Genomic DNA, 19,577 nt, shown 5'->3' with positions numbered 1-19,577 from the left:
AGGACAAACATGTTGAAATAAAACTCAGCGTTTCTCATAGAAATGCTCAAATTGTCTCATTCTTTGGGAGCACGTTCCTTCAGCTCCTTTTCTAGAGCTCCTTTGTTTGCTTGTTGAGTGTACAGGGAGGAGCAGGGTCTCTGCTGTGGGCTCCAGAGGAGACACTCCTGCCCTACAGTGGGGCGGGGTGAGGATTAGGCATTCCTGCTCACAGCTTAGGTCAGACGTTACCCACTCATAATTGTAAGATTACCAGGGGATTGTTCTTTGGGAGCAAAAGGAGCATTTTTACTGCACTGGGAGGGAACAGCTGTACCTGGGGAGAGGCAAAAGGTTTGCCTACATCTTAGTGCCCAGTGAGGGGAGGTGGTCTGTGCATCAGCCTTTTTCCTGGCTTCTTTGTGCTTGCATCTCTTTGACCTCCAGCATGTTCACACTCAGACATTATCCCCCAAAAGAAACAGGGCAGAGTGGAGAAAAGGGAATTCTGATCTGCATGACAGGACCCACAGGGTCAGCATCTGAGCGGCAGCTGAAACCCCACTTCCCAGCTATCTGAGGGGAAGAACAAGGGAAGCATAGACAGGAGGGGAAGGAGACAAGCAGCATTAGCAGGATGCTGATTCTCTGCAAAGGGATGCAAAGTCATGGGGAGATTGCACAGGTGATGCTGGAGCTCTCTGTGAGCTGAAGCAGAGGGAAGCTCAGTTCATGATGCTTCTGTGAGACTTTTACATCTGTCAGCGTAACAGCTGAAGAGTCTCAGATCCCCACCCAAACCTGAAAGATGAATTTGCATTTGTCATTCATCACCCAGCCAACCAGGAGTAGAAAACTCAAAGCTCAGGCTCTTTCCCTTTCAAGTAACCCTCACCTTGACCTTCCTGTTGAAAAATCCCCTTGGAAATGCTCTGGGGGTGATCTGGAGCTGTGAGCAGCCCTGACCCACAAAGCACACTCTTGATACCAGAAGGACCCTACCTTGCCCTTCTCTTCCCTTCCCTTCCCTGCCCTGCCCTGCCGGGGGTCCCTCCTTCCACCCACAGCTTCTCCCCGCAGCACCCTGGGGAGCTCCCCGGGCAGGCTGGGTGCTGACCCTGGCAGGCAGCAGAGTCCTTGCCCCATCACTCAGCCGCCTGCGGCACCAGGACCCTGCTCTGAAGGACAGCCCTGGGCACCCCTGCCTGCACAACCCTGCAGCCAGCCCCACTCACATCTGGGGAGTGTTTTCTGAAGGCAGAAATCCTTGGCATTTCTGCTACACCACAAGTGCTACACTGAGAGTCCTGAGAGGCAGAAGGACAGACCCTTAGTGCAGATGGAGGAGAGCTGGTCTGTCCATCAGTCTTGCTCCCAGCTGTCCTTGGCTCACACCTCTTTGGTCTGGATGGTGATCACACTCAGATGTTCCCCTGAAAGGAAATTGGATTCTGCTGGGAACAGCTGAATCCAGCCTGAAAGGGCAGATGATCTCCACCCTCCCCTCCCCAGGGAAGAGCTCTGCTCTTCTGGATGCCCTAAAAACGGGGTGTCCTTAACGGACAGTCAGCCTTATCCCCATGCCATGGACTGCTTTGCCCAGTGCCCCACAGAGCCGCCTTGCACCCACGGAAACATGAGCATGGCAGGACCTGCAGGATCAGCTGCTGAGCTGCAGCTGAAACCCCCTTTCCCAGAGAGCCTGAAAACAAGAGCAGCAGCACCAGGGAGGGGTGGGGAAACCCAGAGAAATGCCCCAGTGCTTGTGCCAAGGGAAGCAGGGCCAGGACGGACAGACAGACACTCGGGAGAGTCTCCTCTGCTGCAGAGGAGGCAACTCCTGCCCTGGAAGCCCTGACCTTGAGGGCAGAGGCTCTGCTGGGTGGGAGAAGAGCCCAGGGGGCCTTGACTGGGGAAAAGGCATGCTCACTGAAGGGCTGGCAGGGAGGTGCCCAGATCCCCCTCAGCCTTTGCCGTCAGCACTTTCCTTTCCGTCCCTGCCCTTGTCTCTGCTGCCTGGAGCTGTCCCTGCCAGGAGTCGTTTCTCTGTCCCCATGTCTCCTCCCTGCCAGTGCTCACAGAGCCCATCCCACACACTGGGTGCTTCAGCTCTGCATTGCAGACTCCTCCTGGCAGCAGGGCACTGGCCAGGGCCATCTGTGTGTTGGCAAGTCCTAAGGAGCACATCAGATGAACCCTGAAGAGACCATAAAGGTGACACTGGTGCTTTCTGTAGGCAAAGGAATGGGTGAAGGGACTTTATGAGGTTCCTGGGAACCAATTCATAACTCACTGTAACGCTGTAGGAGTCTCGGTCATTCGTCCAAAACTGAAAGAACCATCACCATTCCTCACCACCACCACCAGCACAGCAGGAAACTGGAAACACCTTTACACAAGGTAGCCCCTGCCTTGATACGCTTCTTGAAAAGTCCCCTGGGAAATGTCCTGGGGGTGATGTGGAGCTGTGAGCAGCCCTGACCCATGCAGCACCCTTGGGACAGCAGAAGGACCCTGCCCTGATGGGGGTGGCTCCTTCCACCCACAGCCTCTCCCTGCAGAGCCATGGGGAGCTCCCCGGGCAGGCTGAGTGCTGACCCTGGCAGGCAGCAGACTCCCTGCCGTGGCACACAGCACCCAGGGGCACAGGGACCCTGCTCGGAAGGACAGCCCTGGGCACCCCTGCCTGCACACCCGGCTTCACACCCCTGCGGTTGTTCCTGGGAGAAGGCAGCGGTCATGCCCTGTCCCTCTGACGGTGCGGCACGGAAGCCCTGCTCTGAAGCATGTCCTCCTCAACACCGAAGGAGCCTCGAGAGCCTTCCTGGCAGATCTTCTTAGACATGGGCTATGCCTGCTTTAGGAGGCTGCTCCAGGAAGCCTCTGCATTGCACTGCACCCAGAGACACATCACGCCCTGTCCCTCTGACGGTGCAGCAAGGAAGCCCTGCTCCAGAAGACGTCCTCTGCAATAAAGAAACTGTGAGAATTGTACTTACAGATCCCATGGGCTGTGGGATGTGCCAGCTTTAGGAGATCCCTCCAGCAACTGCCGCTGCATTGCCCTGTAGCCACACACTTACACTGTCAGGGGCTGTGAAGATTTCTCCCCCAGTGAGCTCTCAGCATCCTCCAAGCCCAGGCTGCCTTTAACCTCTCTCTGCCTCACTGCTCTCCCCTCGCTGCCTGCAGGCAGTGCCCTCAGCCCTGCTGCCCTTTGCAGAGGAGCTGCTCCTGGGCAGAGCTGTCTCTCTGCAGCGCTGCCCGCTTGCCAGGAGCTCCCTCCATGCCAGGAGCCCAGCCCAGCTCAGCAGCAGAGGACCAGCCCAAGGCAGCACTTTCTCTGCCCCCTCTGGGCTCTCTCCACGTGTCCCTGGGGCTCCAAGGGCTGACGTCTCCTGAAGGGCAGCAGGGTCTCTCCTGGGGAGCGTAGGCAGACGCTAACTGAAGCAATCACTGACTGTCCCTCTCTGAACACTGCAGAGACAGAGTTTAGAAGTGGGATTTGCCCTAACATGCCGTGGGTGTCTACAAAGTGTTTCAATATTTGTCTCCCTTAACTCCTATCCCTGTCCCCTTGCCAGGCAGGACACCGTGGCAGTGACAGGCAGGGATCATTTCCCCACCGTGCAGGGCAGGGGTTCAGCTGAGTCCATCAGGTATTTCCTCTCTGGTGAGGAGCCCAGAGACTGCAGTGGGGTTCAGCTCTTCCCCATGCACCCCACAGGAGCTGAGATTCCTCTTGCTTCAGCTCAGCGTGCACAAAATAGGTGCCTGCAGAGCAGCCCCTGCCCTGAGCTCCCTCTGTGATCCATGGGGATGGAGGGTGGCAGTCAGCTGCTCACACACCAACACCTGGTGGCATCTGAGGTGCCAGGGGTGGTCCAGGACTTGTGGCTGTGTCTGCAAGCGCTGATGGAGCATCCATGGGACACCCCCACCTGCCTGAGCATGAGCTGGGGGGCTGGGAGGGAGGGTCCCTTGGTCACCTCAGGTTACACCCAATGGGTAGGGTTTCTGCACGTCTCTTAAACTCACATGTCCATTGCAGCTGCTGGCCTTCCAGCTGGCCAAAAGGAGGAGTGCAGCAGAAGGAGGGTCAGGGCTCTCTCTGGGCTCCCTCCACTGCACTCACTAGAGCTCAGCTTACTACAAAACTCAGGCACGGGCATGTCCCTGCATTGCAGGCACCGATATCATTGCAAGGCTCTTTCTAAGGGCATAAGAAAGGCCTCTAGTGCCATGCCAGGTGCCTGGGGTGCCCAGCGCAACTGCATGTGGCTGGCAAATATGGCACAGGACCTCCAGGAAAGCCATGTCCCACTGGAGTGGGGGCTGGGCAGACACACCAGGGCCTCCCAAAGGGGTCCGGTGCCTTTTTGCCAGCACCGGAATGCCAACACCCCGGCAAGGAGGCAAGGTCCATCTCGTCTACAGCCAGGGCTGCTGCAAGATTGGGAGGCACATCACACCAGGGTCTCCACTCATGTCCCTATACTCTCAGCCCCTGGCAGTTCTCTTCTCCCCTGTCCTCTACCCACCTCTACCCGTGATCATATGAAGAAAACCCCACACCACTGATGTCCACAGTCTGGCTGGATTGCAGCCTTACCTCACCCAGGGACTTTCTCAGGGGTCCCTTGTGTTCCTGGAGATTGGCACAAGGTGCTGCAGAGTCCCCTCAGGCAGCAAACTGCTCTCTTGCAAGGCTGGCATGGCCCAGGCCTGTTTTCCTCTGGCCTTGGGGACTGCAGGGATTGTTGTCTTCACGAGCATCTCATTTCATCCTTACGTTGCCACCTGCCATCCTTCCCAGCATGTCTTTGCTCTGAAGCAAAGCCTTTGCATACGTGGGGTGCTGGGTGCTTGGTTCCAGTTTTCTCCATGAGAAGTCTTTGCTGAGCTGCTACAACCCAAATGTGCACCAATGCCCTCAGCCTGGGACACAGCCAGGAGGGTCGGGAGCCCCTTAGTCCATGACAGAGCTTCTGAGGGAACCACTGTGGTGACGAGGTGGGACAGGTAGCACAGCTTTGGGTACTGTGATGTACAGGCTCTTTAGGAGACACTGGAGGTGGCTGAGGAAGTGTCATATGGAAATGTCTCATGAACCTCCTAAGCACCTTCCTTGGTCATAGGCCAGCTGGGAAGTGGGAGGTGGAAAGGGGCTCAGCAGCAGTGATCCCTGGCTGGCTGGGTCTGCTTCTCACCCTTCCCCGCATGGCCACTGCAGGGTCACCCCATGGCCCCAGGGCACCACAGCCCCCTCGCTCTGCAGAGCAGCACCGCCAGCTCAGGGCCCCGTGGGGAGCATGGTCAGGGGTGCAGGAACGGCCAGCCAGGCCAGCATGGACACACTCACCTGGGGAAAGGCTCTCTGGGGAGAAGGGATGTCCAGGGAGAAGAGCAGGGCACCATGGCTGTGGAGGGGAGAAATAAAAAGAGCATCCCGTTCCTGTGTGTCCAGCTGGGGCAGGCTGCTGTGCTGCTGGGGCAGCCGGAGCTACAAGAGGAGCCCCAGGGCCAGGACCCTAATGCTGTCCTGGGGAGCAGGACTGGACCAGGGAGGAAGCAGGCCGCTGGTGGTGGGGATCTCCTGAGCATGACAGCAGGAGGGACACTGTCACAGACCTGCAGCTTGCCATTAACATCCCCTGGACAACCACCACTGCGATGTGCTGCCTTGCACCTAGGTCCCCGTGTCCGTTCCTCATGCCGTGGGTTCCTCGAGTCGAGTGCAGAGCAGGGTGATGCAGCGCGGGGCTGCGGTGCCTCCCACCCTCTGGGAATGGCAGCAGGAAGCCAGACAGACACTAAGACTGCTGCAATGCACTGCCCCTGCGTGTGCAAGGGAAGGACTCCAGCCTCTGACCATCCCTGTGTGTGCGAGCAGTGAGTGAGGCCAGCTCACGTGTGGACACCTCACACAGCCCTGACATGGCTCTGCTGGACTCCAAGAGCAAAGCCCACCATCCCAGCCACATTGATCTCACCTGCCCCAGGTTGCTGTCTGCTAGGTCAGGAACCTGTCTACTAGGTCCACGTCTACCAGGTCACCCTCCCCTGTCTTTTTCGGTCATTCTGTACAACACAAATAAAAAAAAGCATCTTACCCTGAAATCAAATTCATGATTTTGAATTGGAAAAAAAATCAGAAGTGAAAATGATTAAAAAAAGAACCATCCCAAGGGATGGGACCCCAAAGCCATTTATTCTCCAGGCTGAACTAGCTGATCAAGTGGACACATCCATTGGAGAAAACCGTCTCCATGGAAATGATCTCCTCTGGAAGGGGTTTTCTGTGCTGTTGGCTATAAAGTGGTGTAAGGCTCCCCTGGTCAGACTCAAGTCATCCAGTTTTTAAAAAATGAGGCCAAATTAATCTGTATAAATATAGAGGTAAGCAGCCCAGTGACATGACACAGTCCTTGTCTACCTTCCCATTCATACCTCTCAAACGTGAGCTTTCTCTCCAGGCTCTGAGTGTGAGCCCAAGCGCAGAAAGCACAAACAGACTTTTTCTTTCTGGAAATGAAAAATAGCCATCTGCACATGATATGTTCTTTTATTGCTAATGGTTGAGCTATCCAACACTTCAGCCAGATAGTTCTATTCTGCTTCCACAGCTTTATAGCCAATAGCACAAATAACCCCTCCAGGGGAGACTGTCTCCAAGGACATGGTTTTCTCCAATGGAAGTGTCCGTTTCTTTCAGAAAAGTCCTAAGGAGGGATGAGCCTAAGAAATCTGCCTTTTATATAAAGGCGTCCTTCAGTGGCTACAAAGGAAGCAGAAATTACTCCCTTACATCTACACATTGCAGGTGTTCAAACTGCATCCATCCCAAAGCAACACCAGTAACATGCCCCAGGATATGTTGGGGCTGACTGGCTAGAGGGAAACTGCAGAGAAGGACCTGGGACACCAAGCTGAACAGGAGCCGGGGCTGTGGATTAGCCCCAGTCGGCAATTAAGTACCACACAGCCGCTCGCTCAGCCTGCCCCCGCGGTGGGATGGGGGAGAGAATCGGCAGAGCAAAAATAAGAAAAATAGTGGGATGAAATAAGAACAGTTTAATAATTGGAACAACAACAACAACAAGAACATTTTAATGAGAAGGAAAACAACAAGAGAGCGAGAGAGGAACAAAACCCAGGAAAAAACAAGCGATACAACTGCTCGCCACCCACCGACTGACACCCAGCCAGTGCCTGAGGAGCAATCGTTGTCCCCCAGCCAACTCCCCCAGTTTCTATACTGAGCATGACGTCATAGGGTATGCAATAGCCCTTTGGCCAGTCGGGATCAACTAGCTTGGCTGTGCCCCCTCCCAGCTTCTTGTGCACCTGGCAGAGCAGGGGAAGCTGAAAAGTCCTTCACTCGTGTAAAGATTACTGAGCAACAACTAAAATATCAGCGTGTTATCAATATCAGTCTCATACTAAATCCAAAACAGACCACTATGCCAGCTACTAGGAAGAAAATTAACTCTATTCCAGATGAAACCAGGACAAAAGAAGCTGTGAAAAGGTCCTCCTGAAAGGGCCAGAACAGTGGGGAAACCCCAGAAGCTGTGTGAGGGCACAGCTAGGGGCCTCCCAAAGGCTCTCCTGGAGGGCTGCAAAACCAGGAGGGCCAAAGGCAGACAAATGACATGGATCTCGGTGAGATCTTTTGAGAGGGAGCAGTGTGGCAACCATGAAGAAAGCTGCAGTGTGGGAGGGAAAAGAGAGCAATGCCAAGATCCCCGAAGGAAATCCACTGTCCATCTGGTGCCCTGACCCACCTCCCCAGAGTTACCGTAGTCCTACGAGGCAGACTCTGTGGTCCCACAGAACTCGCCTGCTTGCTGCCGGCCCCCCACTGACTGAGGAAGGAACGGGCATATGATGGTGCCGGCGAGGAAGAAGCCCCTTCTCCAATTTTCAAACCAGAGTGAAGGGAGAAAAAAAGAACAATCTCTGTTTAGGGCTGTTCTTGCAGCCTCCTCTGGGGTTCAGGCATTTTCTTGGAGCGGTTTCTACAACGGAGAGAAGACATAACCAAGACTACAAATGGGAAATTCGATTGGTGTCTTCCTACCAGGTCTGCCCCTGTCGGAGCAAGACCTCATCTTTATATCCCCTACGGCCTCCATTTCACACAATCATAGAATCATAAAATGGTTTGGGTTGGAAGGAACGTTAAATATCATCTAGTGCCATCTCCCCTGCCATGGGCAGGGATATCTTCCACTAGATCAGGCTGCTCAAAGACACTTCCAACCTGGCCTTGAACAATTCCAGTGAGGGAGAATCCAAAGTTGTCTGGACAACCTCTTCCAGGGTGTCACCACCCTCACAGTAAAGAATTTCTTCCTAATAGCTAATCTAAATCTACCCTCTGTCAGTTTAAAACCCCTGTGACGTATGCATTACCCCTGTGACGTATGCACTCAACCCCTTTACCAAATTAGCAGTAGATTGGTTCAGGCTCCAAAGGAGGTGAAGGCCTGAGCCGTAGCCAGGCCAAGAACTCCTCTAGTTCCAATCTGTTCTCTTAAAACCCATAAAGGAGCAGAGTGACACAGTGAGCATCGATGCCTGTGAGCTTGGAACACCGATCATGCGATTGACACATGAATAGTGGGTGGCTTTCCCAAGACTCATTTATCAAGGAACACAGAAAGCTGTGGGTACAAGGACTCTCATGCATACCTTTCCCATCACATGTCATTTGACTACAAGCCAACCGCTTTATTCCATAAATGTGTGCAGCCTCAGTGAGCCTTCTCTGAGCTCTCCCTGCTAGGCAGCGTGGCTGCACGGCGGTGATCTCCCCTTGAGCTGGGACACCTCTCAAGGCTGCTCCTCGAGGCAGAGAGACCTCTTACCAATGGCTGATCTTTGGTAAGTGACTGACAGCATGCTGAATTAATCCTCATGAAACATTACTAATCCATGTAGTTATTAAATGTTAATGACTATAGACTTTGTATAAGTAATTCCATTAGACATAAGCTGTTGTCCAAGTCTGAGACTAAGATTGGACCTGGCCGCATCTAAGCTCCATCAGGAGTTTAGAAAGCAAGGGGGTCCACTCTGAACCTCATGACTCAGCCGGAGGGTCTTCCTTACCCTTTGCACTCTGGTCTCTGTGTGAATCATTCTAATTCGATTCTCACTCGATTTTCCTGTGCATGTGTCTTCCAAGCCATAATTAATAAAGGGAACCTTGCCACCAAACTTGGTAAGCCATGGTAAACCACTGTTAAACATTGTTAAATGCCATCCAATTTAATGAACCCTGTCAAATTATTCTTCTACCTCAATACAACACATTGCTGCTTCTCTCTTTGGAGTGAGATGCATTCCATGCTTTCACGACACTCCAGCACAGGCCAACACACTCCTGGAGGTACCTGGGAGGAGCCTTGGGGAGCTACCAGACATGGACCTGCCTTCCACATGAAGAAAACTCCTCAACAACTTACCTGGGAGGATTATTGGGCTACTACCCAAGACTTCAGATGTCTCCAGAAGAAGTGAATACACTCTTGGTGATGCCTAGGAGGACTCGTGGGGAGCTGCCAGTCATGGACCTGCCTCTACCATGGACAAAACAAACTAACTACCTAGGAGGAGTTTGGGGCTACTAGCCATGACTTCAGATGAAGCTGTCTCCAGATGAAACCAAAACACTCTTGGAGATGCCTGAGAGGAGTCCAGAGAGATACTGGGCATTGACCTGCCTTCAACATGAATAAAGCTCTTCAAGTAACTAACTAGGAGGACTCTGGGGCTGCTACCGGAGCCTTCAGCTATATCCAAGGAAGGCCAAAAAGCTCCTAAGCTGCCTGGGAAGAGTCCCAGAAATCTACATGGCATGGATCCTCCCCCAGCATTGACAAAACTCCTTGGGTGGATTCCATGGGAGAGTCTGGGGCTGCTACCTGTGAAATTCAGCTGTCTCCAGGGGAGGCCAAAACACTCCTGGAGCTTCCTGGGAGGAACCCTGGGGACCCACTGGACTTGGAGCTGCCTCCGACATGTTACAAAGCGCTTCAGGTAGCTACCTGGGAGGAGTCTGGGGCCGCTACCTGGGAATTCATCCATCTCCTGAAAAGGCAAAAACACTCCTGGAGCTGCCTGGCAGAGGTCCGGGGGAACTATGGACCATTGACCTTCCTCCAACATTGACAAAACACCTTGGCTAGCAACGTTAAAGGATTCTGGGGCTGCTACCTGGGAGGTCATCCATCTCCAGAGGAGGCCAAAGGACTCATGGAGATGCCTTGGATGAGTCCCGGGGAGCTTCTGGGCACGCACATTGAGTGCTAAAGGAGGAAAATTTTTCATGTAACTATCAAGGAGGAGTCTGTTGCTGCCACCCAGGAAATTCAGCCATTTCCAGGGAACGTCAAAACACTCCCAAGCTGACTTAGAGGAGTCCCGCAAGGTACAGAGCATGGGCCTGCCTCCAACATTGGTAAAACTCCTTGGGTGGATTCCTTGGAGGAGTCTGGGGCTGCTACCTGCAAAATTGCACTGTCTCCAGGGCAGGGTAAAACATTCCAGAGCTGCCTGGGAGGAGTCCAAAGGAGCATACACAGTGCTGAGGTGCTACCTGGCAATTCACCAGTCTGTAGATATAACCCATATACTCCTGGAGATGTCTCGGAGGAGCCTCACAGAGCTACTGGGCATGGACCTGACTCCAGCATACACAAAACACCTTGGGTAGCCACCTTGGAAAATGCTGGGACAGCCCCCTGCGAGATTCAGCTGTGTCCAGGGGAAGCCAAAACGTTCTGCAGATTCCTCAGAGGATTCCCGAGGAGCTACAGGGTGTGGACCTGCCTCCAACACAAAGAAAACTCTTCAGCTAACAAACTAGGAAAATGGTGATGCTGCTACCTGGGACTTTCGCTGTCTGTAAAGAAAATGAAAATGCTCCGGCAGATGTATGGGAAAAGTCCTGATGCAACAACAGGAATGGACCTGCCCCCAGCATACACAATGCTCCCTGGGTAGCTACCTGAGAAGATTCTGGGGCTGCTACCTGGGAATGCACTTGCCTCCAGAGGAAACCAGAAGACTCTGGGAAATTGCGGGCAAGACTTCCACAGAGGTACTTCCACAGAGGTATTGGGCATGGCCTTGCTGCCAAAGTACACCAAATTCTTTGGGTATCTCCCCTGGTGGAGTCTGGGGCTGCTACCCAGGACTTCAGCGCCCTCCACAGCGGGACAGAACACTTTGGAGATGCCTGTGAGGAGCCCTGGGAAGCTACAGGCCATGGACCTGCTTCCCATTTCGATCAGCAATCCATGACATAGGATCAATCATTACTATGGCAGCAGTCAAGAAGAGCAGCCATCAATCGTATTGCAACAACCGATCTTTCAGCACGAGTCGATAGAACAGCACCAACCAAGTAGGTGTATACTACTGCAGGTGACTACAACCTTATCATGAGGGAGGGAACTTCTCCTTGAAATAGCAGCAGATCTACTGATGAGAGACTGCCTATATGGAGATATAATGCTGGTATAAAGTGAATGAGACAGTTTTCAGAAAGGGCCAAAGCATCCCAGAGGAGAGGACAAACCCATCCCAAGGGGACCCAGCTGACCAACAGCTGGGTGGATATACCGAACCGACTCCAAAAGAGAGCGCAAAGGGGGAACAATACCGTAACAGACAGAGCCTCACTTCAGAGATGACCTGGAGGTGTCTGGATTCTCGCTACCTCGCTGTGCTGCAAAGCGCCCGGCTGCACGTTTCAAGGATGCTTCTGGTCGCCAGGCTCGCAGCTCCCGGGCTCACAGGAACATTCTTCTGCTCAGTCATTTCCCCTTCTAACCAGTCACCTTTATGGCTGCTCACACCTGCCTGCTCCTGCCCTATCAGCTCCTCAGACACCTCTGACCTCACAAGCACATGCAGAAGCCAGGGGACTGCTCCTGCCCTATCAGCTCCTCACACACCTCTGACCTCACAACCACCTGCACAGCAGCACCGTCCTCACTCCCAACACCACGCCTTTTTCCCCTCCGTCTCCATCTCTGTCTCCCATCTCCCCCTGCTCTCCTCTCTCCCAGGCATCTTTCTCACCCACTCCACCACCTCCCAATGCCTCTGCCTCTCTCTCTGCTTGTGTGGCACTTGCTACCTCGGAACCATTGTCCCAGCCACGTCACCTGCATCTCCTTCTCTTCTCCCTCTGCTCTCATCCTGACTGTGACAGCTTCTCATGCACTTTTTCACCTCATGGGCCCACTTGTCCTGCCTCCCTTCTGCTCTTAAATCTTGTTCCTGCAAGAGAAGTGACAACCAGCCCGTGTCCCCTCTCTGCCATCTTACCTGCCTCTTCCTGAGCTGGACACCTGCTGGGAACTGTCACCATCAGCCCCGGCTCTCATTAAAGTCTTCTCCTGGCACAGGCCCAGCTCTGCTGTGCTTGCTGTGTGCCATGCTTCCTGAAGGACAACAGCAACACTCAAAGTTACTCCTGGGCAACGTCCTGCTGGGAAGAGCTGATTCCAAGGCAGCTTGGCAGCAGACCCTGAGGCCGTGCCAGGGCTGGCCACATCTGGCTCCTTCCAGCAGCATTTTGGAAAGTCCATTCCCAGCTGTGAGTGCCAGGCCAAGGGCACGGGGCACAAACAGCCCCCACCCTGGAAGGCCCCAGCCCCCAGCTGGCCTCTGTCCCCAAACTACTACAACTTCCAAACAGGCTCTCCCTCCAACTGAATTTTCTCCAGTTTTGAGAAAAGAACTGCATACTTCCAGATTCAGGAGTCTGACTAAGACTGTTAGAGGGTGATTTGGGCTTCAGCTCCAGAAGAAAATAATTTGCATTACACAATCTCAGCCACTACCTCCATGATCATCCTAACTGAACCCCAAAAGCTGCATTGTAAAACATTTGCAGCTAATTAATATTACCCTCTCGTCCCCAAATCTTTGTTTTTCAAATACCCTCAGACTACCCCAGTAATTATCTTATAATTATCCTGTAATTAGCACTGTTCTGAAACCCCTCCAAAGCATTATTCCCTAATGTGACTGACAGCACTGTGGATAAGGGAGAACCATCACTAACCACGCACCCACCCTTAGTCCTTTTAGACGTGCTGTGACCGAGCACGTCTACATGGACATCTCTGCCTGACAGGAGAAGACTGGACCGAACAAAATATCATACACTCTCTTGGCTCTAGAGTAAGCAAGAAATTTAAGATACTGATACAAACAAGTTCAAGAGAAAGCAGGACAGTGGAAGCGGCAGAAAACGTGATATGTCTCACCCACCTCTCATTTCAGGGGTGGTTTTCTATGTTTGTTTGTTTGTTTTTTTAATCACTGCACAGCACAAGTGAAAAAAGACACACCTGCATGTTAAGGAGAACTGTAAGCTCCAAGAGTAAGACTATCCAGTCTACGTAATTACACTTCTTCCCAGGATATATCAATCATTTCTTTTACATTTCAGTGGAGAGCTTTATGTTAAAATCACTAAATTCTGACGTGGAAATAGCAAAACATCATCTGTAAATCTTTCCTTCAATCCACTGAAGGAAAACTGTTCATATAACTCTAAATGACATGTTTCTGCTCTCAAGGTTATAACGCTTTTGAGTATCTTTGCCATCTTCATCTTCTTTGTCTTCACTTTCTTCCAATGACATTGTAACTACCGTACCTCAACATCACATTAAACTGTTCAAGCACTCCTGCAAATTATACTAAATCCAAAATGCCTTACTGTCCTAGTTTTGGCTGGGATAGTTAAATTTCTTCACAGTAGCTAGTATGGGGCCATGGTTTGGATTTCTGCTGAAAACAGTGCTGACAATACAGGGATGTTTTCATTATTGCTGAGCAGCGCTTACACAGCATCAAGGCCTTTTCTCCTCCTCACATCACAGAGCCAGCGAGTAGGTTGGAGATGCAGAGAAAGTGGGGAGGGGACACACCCCAACTGACCACAGGGACATTCCATACCATATGATGTCGTGCTCAGCAATAACCCTGGGGGGGAGGGTGGCAGCGGGGCCGGTGCTCAGGGCCTTGCTGACCATCGGTCAGTTGGTGGTGAGCACTTGTTTTCATTTGCATCGCTTGTTTTTCTTGGGTTTTATTTTCCTCTCTCTGTTGGGTTTTTTCTTCTTTTTCATCCCCATCCCACTGGGTTTGGTTATTACCATCGTGTTACTGACACAATAGATCCTGCCAAACCTACAACCTGCAAAACCTGAAGACCAACTTATGCAAGACACGTTCCAGAAATTACCATCAGCACAGAGAAGCACATGTGTCTGTCTTGTTCTGTCCTTGCCAAAACTGCTGGGTGACCTGCCATCAGCCTCAGTGACTCACAGCAGGCAAGACTCTCTCATCTGGCTTAGCTCACATGCAGCTCCGAGGAAAAGAGCTCTTTCAGAAAGCCATGCCTTGTGATTTTGGGAAAGTGTTTCAAGGAAATGTGTTTAATAGTCTAGAGTGGTTTAGACTAAGCATGGTGTTGCCTTAAGAGTTACTGTCGCATACAAACAGGAGTCTGAGGAGTGGCTGAGGGGGAACCCTCCCGTTGAGTCACGAGGTTCAGACAGGACCCCCTTGCTTTCTAAACTCCTTCTCAGAGAGGAGCCTAGGTGCGGCTAGGTCCAGTCTTAGTCTCAGACCTGGTCAACGATTTATTTTTTAAGGACCGTATGTGTAGCCACTTATTGGTTCAGGGTTTTCACTAAGGCGACAGCATTAACTTTTACACCCCCCCAGTCTGGTCGTGTTGAAGGAACTATCACGGCCAGAGCAGCGAAGAGTTCAGTTTATTAGAGCAACAGACACACAGATTCTTTGGATTACCAGTGATAAATCAACTGTCTGCAAAGCACATACAAATGTCAAGAATATGAGTAGGAATAACACGGCCGGACACAAACATGTATATAACACGGCCAGACACAACACGTATATCAAGAATATGAGTAGCACGGCCGGATATAACACAGCCGGAAGAATACGAGTAACACGGACGGACACAAACGCGTTAAAAGAAAATAATAAAGCGACTCTATAGAGATTTCTAAGTTTCCCGGGGAGGCACTTGGTATAACCCAGTGTTCGACTCTTACCCAAAGGCGTCCCGATGGGGGGGAAGAGAGGCTCAGCCCGTCGACTGATCCCAAACGTCAGAGTGGTACACGATGGTGTCTTCCCTAACATTCTCTTTCTCTTAAACCATTTTATACTATCTTTCACCTTTCGGGTGGAGCTTGAGTGACTCTAGTCATACAGACCTTTGTTTAGGATTGGTGTAAAGTTTTTTCGCTTTGCTTTTAAAGGTATAAGCTAGAAAAATTCAGTGTGCCAGCTCAGTGAGGGGTGGTCGCACCTTGGAGGCGGGGAGCTTTTGGGATGGAGGTGTGTTTTGGTATTGTAATGATGTTATAATGAGCAAAGTTCACCAAAAGGACAGCATTTTGTCAAAAACGTGGCAGGCTGTTGGCCCAGGGCAGTAAATATGCAGCTTATCAGTTCCATGACACCTTTATGTTCCCCAATTATTGCAGAGCCTGGCCGCGGCATCTCCACACCGCTCCACCCTCTGGGCAGCGCCTCTTAGAGTCAGCACACCAAGTTCCCCTGGCGTTACCGACATCTAAGGTTGCAGGCCTAGGGAACTCCCATGCCATGGATTCCTTACATGTCAGCCGCATTCCACCTGGGAGGCTTCTTCAATGCTGTGCCTTAAGTGTGAATAAACATTCTAATTTTTAAGTCACCTCGGCCATTATCCCACATAATCCACCCCGTGACTATAGTCACTCAAGCTTCACGGTACCTTGGGATGCCTTGGGTGTGTCACACACATTCTCCGGGCGAGGATTATTGAGTACATACACGTCTTGCGGGGATATTTGCTGGGACAACCGCTTTACCATCCCACCAACGGTGTCTTCCATCCTGCTTCACTCGTTCTAAGACGCGATGTATCTCTTCCACATCTTGGTGGACGGTGACTAATATCTTATGTCCATTATTCCAGATGCGTTCCAGCAGTTGATTCAGGTCATCGTGTTGCAGTAGTTTTCTCACCAATGTGAGCTTCATTCCAATAGGGGCAGGTAATAAGTCTTGATGCAGCGTATAGTCAGCTTGCAGCAGTTGGTGAGTTGTGACAGGAGCTGAATAGTTGAAGTCACATCCCATAATTTTGGTAAAATTGCAAACACAAATCTTTGAGTGATTACCTATATCTACAGTGGTATTATCTACAAATACAGAATCACAAAAGGTTCTCATGCAAACGCATCCTTTCCCAATATATACAAGTACAGTTTCAGGGCCTTCATCTGGTTGTACTTCAAAATGGCAAACATTTTGTTCAGTGTCAAGACAAATGTCTTGGGCTTTGAGGGTGTTACTCTCACAAATAAATCCTTGTTGTTCCCGTACAACGCACGCACTCACATCAATAGTTTGCCATAGGTTTCCATTTTGTTGGGCCCATACTCTATGTTCTAACGGATAGAGTATGGCTCCATTGTGATTCAACCCCAACGCAATGATAGGGTACATGGTGTATACCGAAGCATTGCGTATTGTTAAGACAAAAGCTGTGGCTTTGCCGTCAGTAGGGTCGTAGGTGAAATTAACTGGATACCACCAGCATTGGAATTCTTTCTCAAATTCAGTTGCATTATCCCAAATTACTTTTTGAATTTCAGTGGGCATGGTGCCTTCCTCACCCTCCCGTATAATTGCAGCTACTATAGATTGCATCCACAGTTGAGCTTGGATGCAACTGAGAGCTAAAGAAACATTGTTTTGGGCTGCACCAAGTGCATCCACAATTAACTGGTGGTCCTTCTCATTTACCTTTCCCCACTGAGGCAACAGATCCGATAAGAGCCATTGGTTAGCTCCCAGAGCTGAAAGAGAAGATTGTAAAGGGTGTTTCAGGGCACCCAAGTCATTGGTTACTGTGGCTAATTTATTAGCAAGTACTTCAGCATCTATGCTGTTTAAGACTCCCAGTCCCGTTCCTAAGACACCAGTCACATCTCTCTTTGATCGTTTTGGAGAGATGAGAGTCCGTTTATGCAACCATGCTGACCATCCTGCGTAAGATGTGCTCAGGAATGGTGAACAGGTAACTAGAACAGAGAGACTTAAGTTCCTTCTGTTCTGTTGTGTTCCAGTGCTTGCACTATATCGTGACAATGCATGGTCCCAAGGGTCATCGTGAAGTTCTGTGGCAAGGAGAGGTATATTCCTAACTCCATCTTGCAGTGTGTCAAATGGAGGGGGTGAGGTTAGGTCGGGTGGTGTAGTTGGATCAGGTTCAACCATATCTATTTTGAACCGGAATGACAGGCCTATACATTGTCGCATTGACATCCCTGGCCCCGTGCAGTGTTGTTGCCATACACAGGCTACAATAGTGGGTCTCACTAGAGTAAAGTTATACCAGCAATCCCATTCGTCGGTAACACAAGACTTTGATGCTATTGGGCTTCTAGAAACGCTGGATATTGTCATAGATGTGACCCTTTCATGGGTTGACCCGTTGATCATTCTACACCCTACCCGGATCTCTTCTCCTGCTTTTCCCTTCAGGAGTGGAAGCCATCCTTCGTCCCAGCTCCACTCGTGCCTCGAGAACACCTCGACTCCATGCATGACTACCGTAGCCAAATTTAGCCTTTCCTTGATGGCACGTGTTCCCATAATCCCATTGTATTTAATGTGGGCTTGGGACCACGGCCATCCTGGGTCTTTCTGGCTACACATTAAAGGAGTTGTCTGCAAAATGCTGCCGGATTTGAAGTATACTTTGATTCCAATACAACTCCCCTTGCCGCATTTTGCAGACATCTACCTCAATTGGAGTCGTCTTCTTTCAGGATTCCTGTGAACACAAAAAGAAAACAAACGTGCTCGGTTGTATTTAACCGGCAGGGTTAAAAAGAGGGTGAGATGCACCAGGTGCTAATCCGGTGTACTTTTCCTGCCAAGGCAGCCATCCAGGGATGAGCAGCTCCCTGTATCAGTGTCACTATTTTTGCCATGTTTGGAACTGCAGCAGTCAAAGGTGCAGTGTTAGCGTTTAACTGTCGGTAATCTACTGTAAAACACCATTGGCCGGTTGGTTTCTTTACTGGCCACACCGGTGAATTATAGGGCGAATGAGTCCTTTTAATGATGCCTCTTTTTTCCAATTCCGTTACCACCCCGTCAATCCCCATAAGCACTGCTGCTGGAGATGGATATTGCCGAACATTAGTGATTTGAGAGGGGGTAAGGGTATAGGTGTTTGTAACAGACTCAGTTTCACTATGCCTGATTCCTTTTTACCTCTTGCAAAACTCCACACAGTTCCATCCGGGAGTTTCCACATACGCCCACGCAGTATGTCAAATCCTAGAATGTTAGTATATGCAGCACTGCCTAATACCTCTGCCCTGGTTAATCTTCGTTCTTCTAGCAACCAGGGTGATTTTTTTTCGGCGGTGCATTCCTTTTCAATTCCTGTGAATTTAACCCTGCGTCGGCCAGGTCTTATGCCCAGGGCTTGTGTTGTTTCATGGGTAATTACTGATATTTGGACCCCAGTGTCAATAAGAAAGTTTACCAATCTTTTTCGGGGTCCAATGGGAATGGCAATGATAGGGTCAGAGTATTCATCAGAGAGCCACTGAATTGCTAATACCTGCCGAGCAGAGGGGCTCACTGCCCTCCCTGGGGATGAAAGTTTTTTTCGTTGAGATTCCGCCTCATCAATTAGGCCTGGTGCAGAAGGTGCACTTTCCTTGTGGGTTGGGGGTTTTCCAGCTAGGCAATTCTCCCCAGCTGGGTTATTCTTTTTACCCAGAGATTGGGCCAATGGTGACCATGGAATTGTTCGCACAGTAGTGCAGATTTCAACATTGTCATCAACAGCGGTCTCAGTTTTGACCAAAGGTCGTAAGGAAATCAATTGAGGCTCGGAATCGGAGGTACCTTTGACCTCATGATCATCACTGTCAAACCAAAGATCACTATCCCCAATTTCAGGGTTTGCACCATGCATTAATCTACGAATCTGCTCAACTGGAGCAGAAGGCTGTATTTTATCTAGCAGCTGATTAACCCTTTCCAGCAATTGTTTAAGATGATTATTCTCACTCACGAGTCTATTATTCTCATTTACACATCTACTATTCTCATGCACAAGTTTAGTACTCTCACTCACAAGTTTACTATTCTCATTTACAAGCTTACCATTTTCACACATGAGTTTACCATTCTCACTCGCAAGGGTGTCATATTCACACACAAGTTTATCATTTTCACTCACGAGTTTACCATTCTCACTCACAAGTTTATCATTTTCACTCACGAGTTTATCAACTCGGGTTCTTAGAGTTTTTCCTGTCTCCCGCTCAAAGGCCAATGATGACTTCAACACCCCATTTTCTGATTCCAAAGCTGAATATTCCACATTGGAAATTGGGCTATTATTGCAGAGCCTGGCCGCGGCATCTCCACACCGCTCCACCCTCTGGGCAGCGCCTCTTAGAGTCAGCACACCAAGTTCCCCTGGCGTTACCAACATCTAAGGTTGC

The 19,577-nt window shown here is 50.7% G+C and overlaps 1 protein-coding gene across 1 annotated transcript; it reads right to left on the bottom strand.

Annotated features, from left to right (window-relative positions):
- Nucleotides 1–56: 56 nt before the first annotated feature.
- LOC142403875 (uncharacterized) lies at nt 57–17,700 on the bottom strand. Its single transcript, XM_075490174.1, has 6 exons — nt 15,909–17,700; nt 10,059–10,295; nt 5,611–5,761; nt 3,981–4,045; nt 254–316; nt 57–172 (listed from the first exon to the last, which is right to left on the bottom strand). Exons 1-6 carry the CDS (start codon nt 17,698–17,700, stop codon nt 57–59), a joined length of 2,424 nt encoding a protein of 807 aa, XP_075346289.1.
- Between the last annotated feature and the right edge of the window lie 1,877 nt (nt 17,701–19,577).

The sequence above is a fragment of the Mycteria americana genome, unplaced genomic scaffold, assembly GCF_035582795.1.
Source record: "Mycteria americana isolate JAX WOST 10 ecotype Jacksonville Zoo and Gardens unplaced genomic scaffold, USCA_MyAme_1.0 Scaffold_46, whole genome shotgun sequence".
NCBI classification, from domain to species: Eukaryota; Metazoa; Chordata; class Aves; order Ciconiiformes; family Ciconiidae; genus Mycteria; species Mycteria americana.
This window is presented reverse-complemented; position numbering and strand designations above follow the sequence as displayed.

Coding starts and splice junctions, on each gene's coding strand:
- LOC142403875 (XM_075490174.1), bottom strand. CDS start 17,700: ATGGGAACACGTGCCATCAAGGAAAGGCTAAATTTGGCTACGGTAGTC. Junction 5,762..10,058: donor GGAGATGGATGAATTCCCAG/GTAGCGGCCCCA, acceptor TGCCATTCCCAG/AGGGTGGGAGGCACCGCAGC. Junction 4,046..5,610: donor ATGTTAATGGCAAGCTGCAG/GTCTGTGACAGT, acceptor CCTTTTGGCCAG/CTGGAAGGCCAGCAGCTGCA.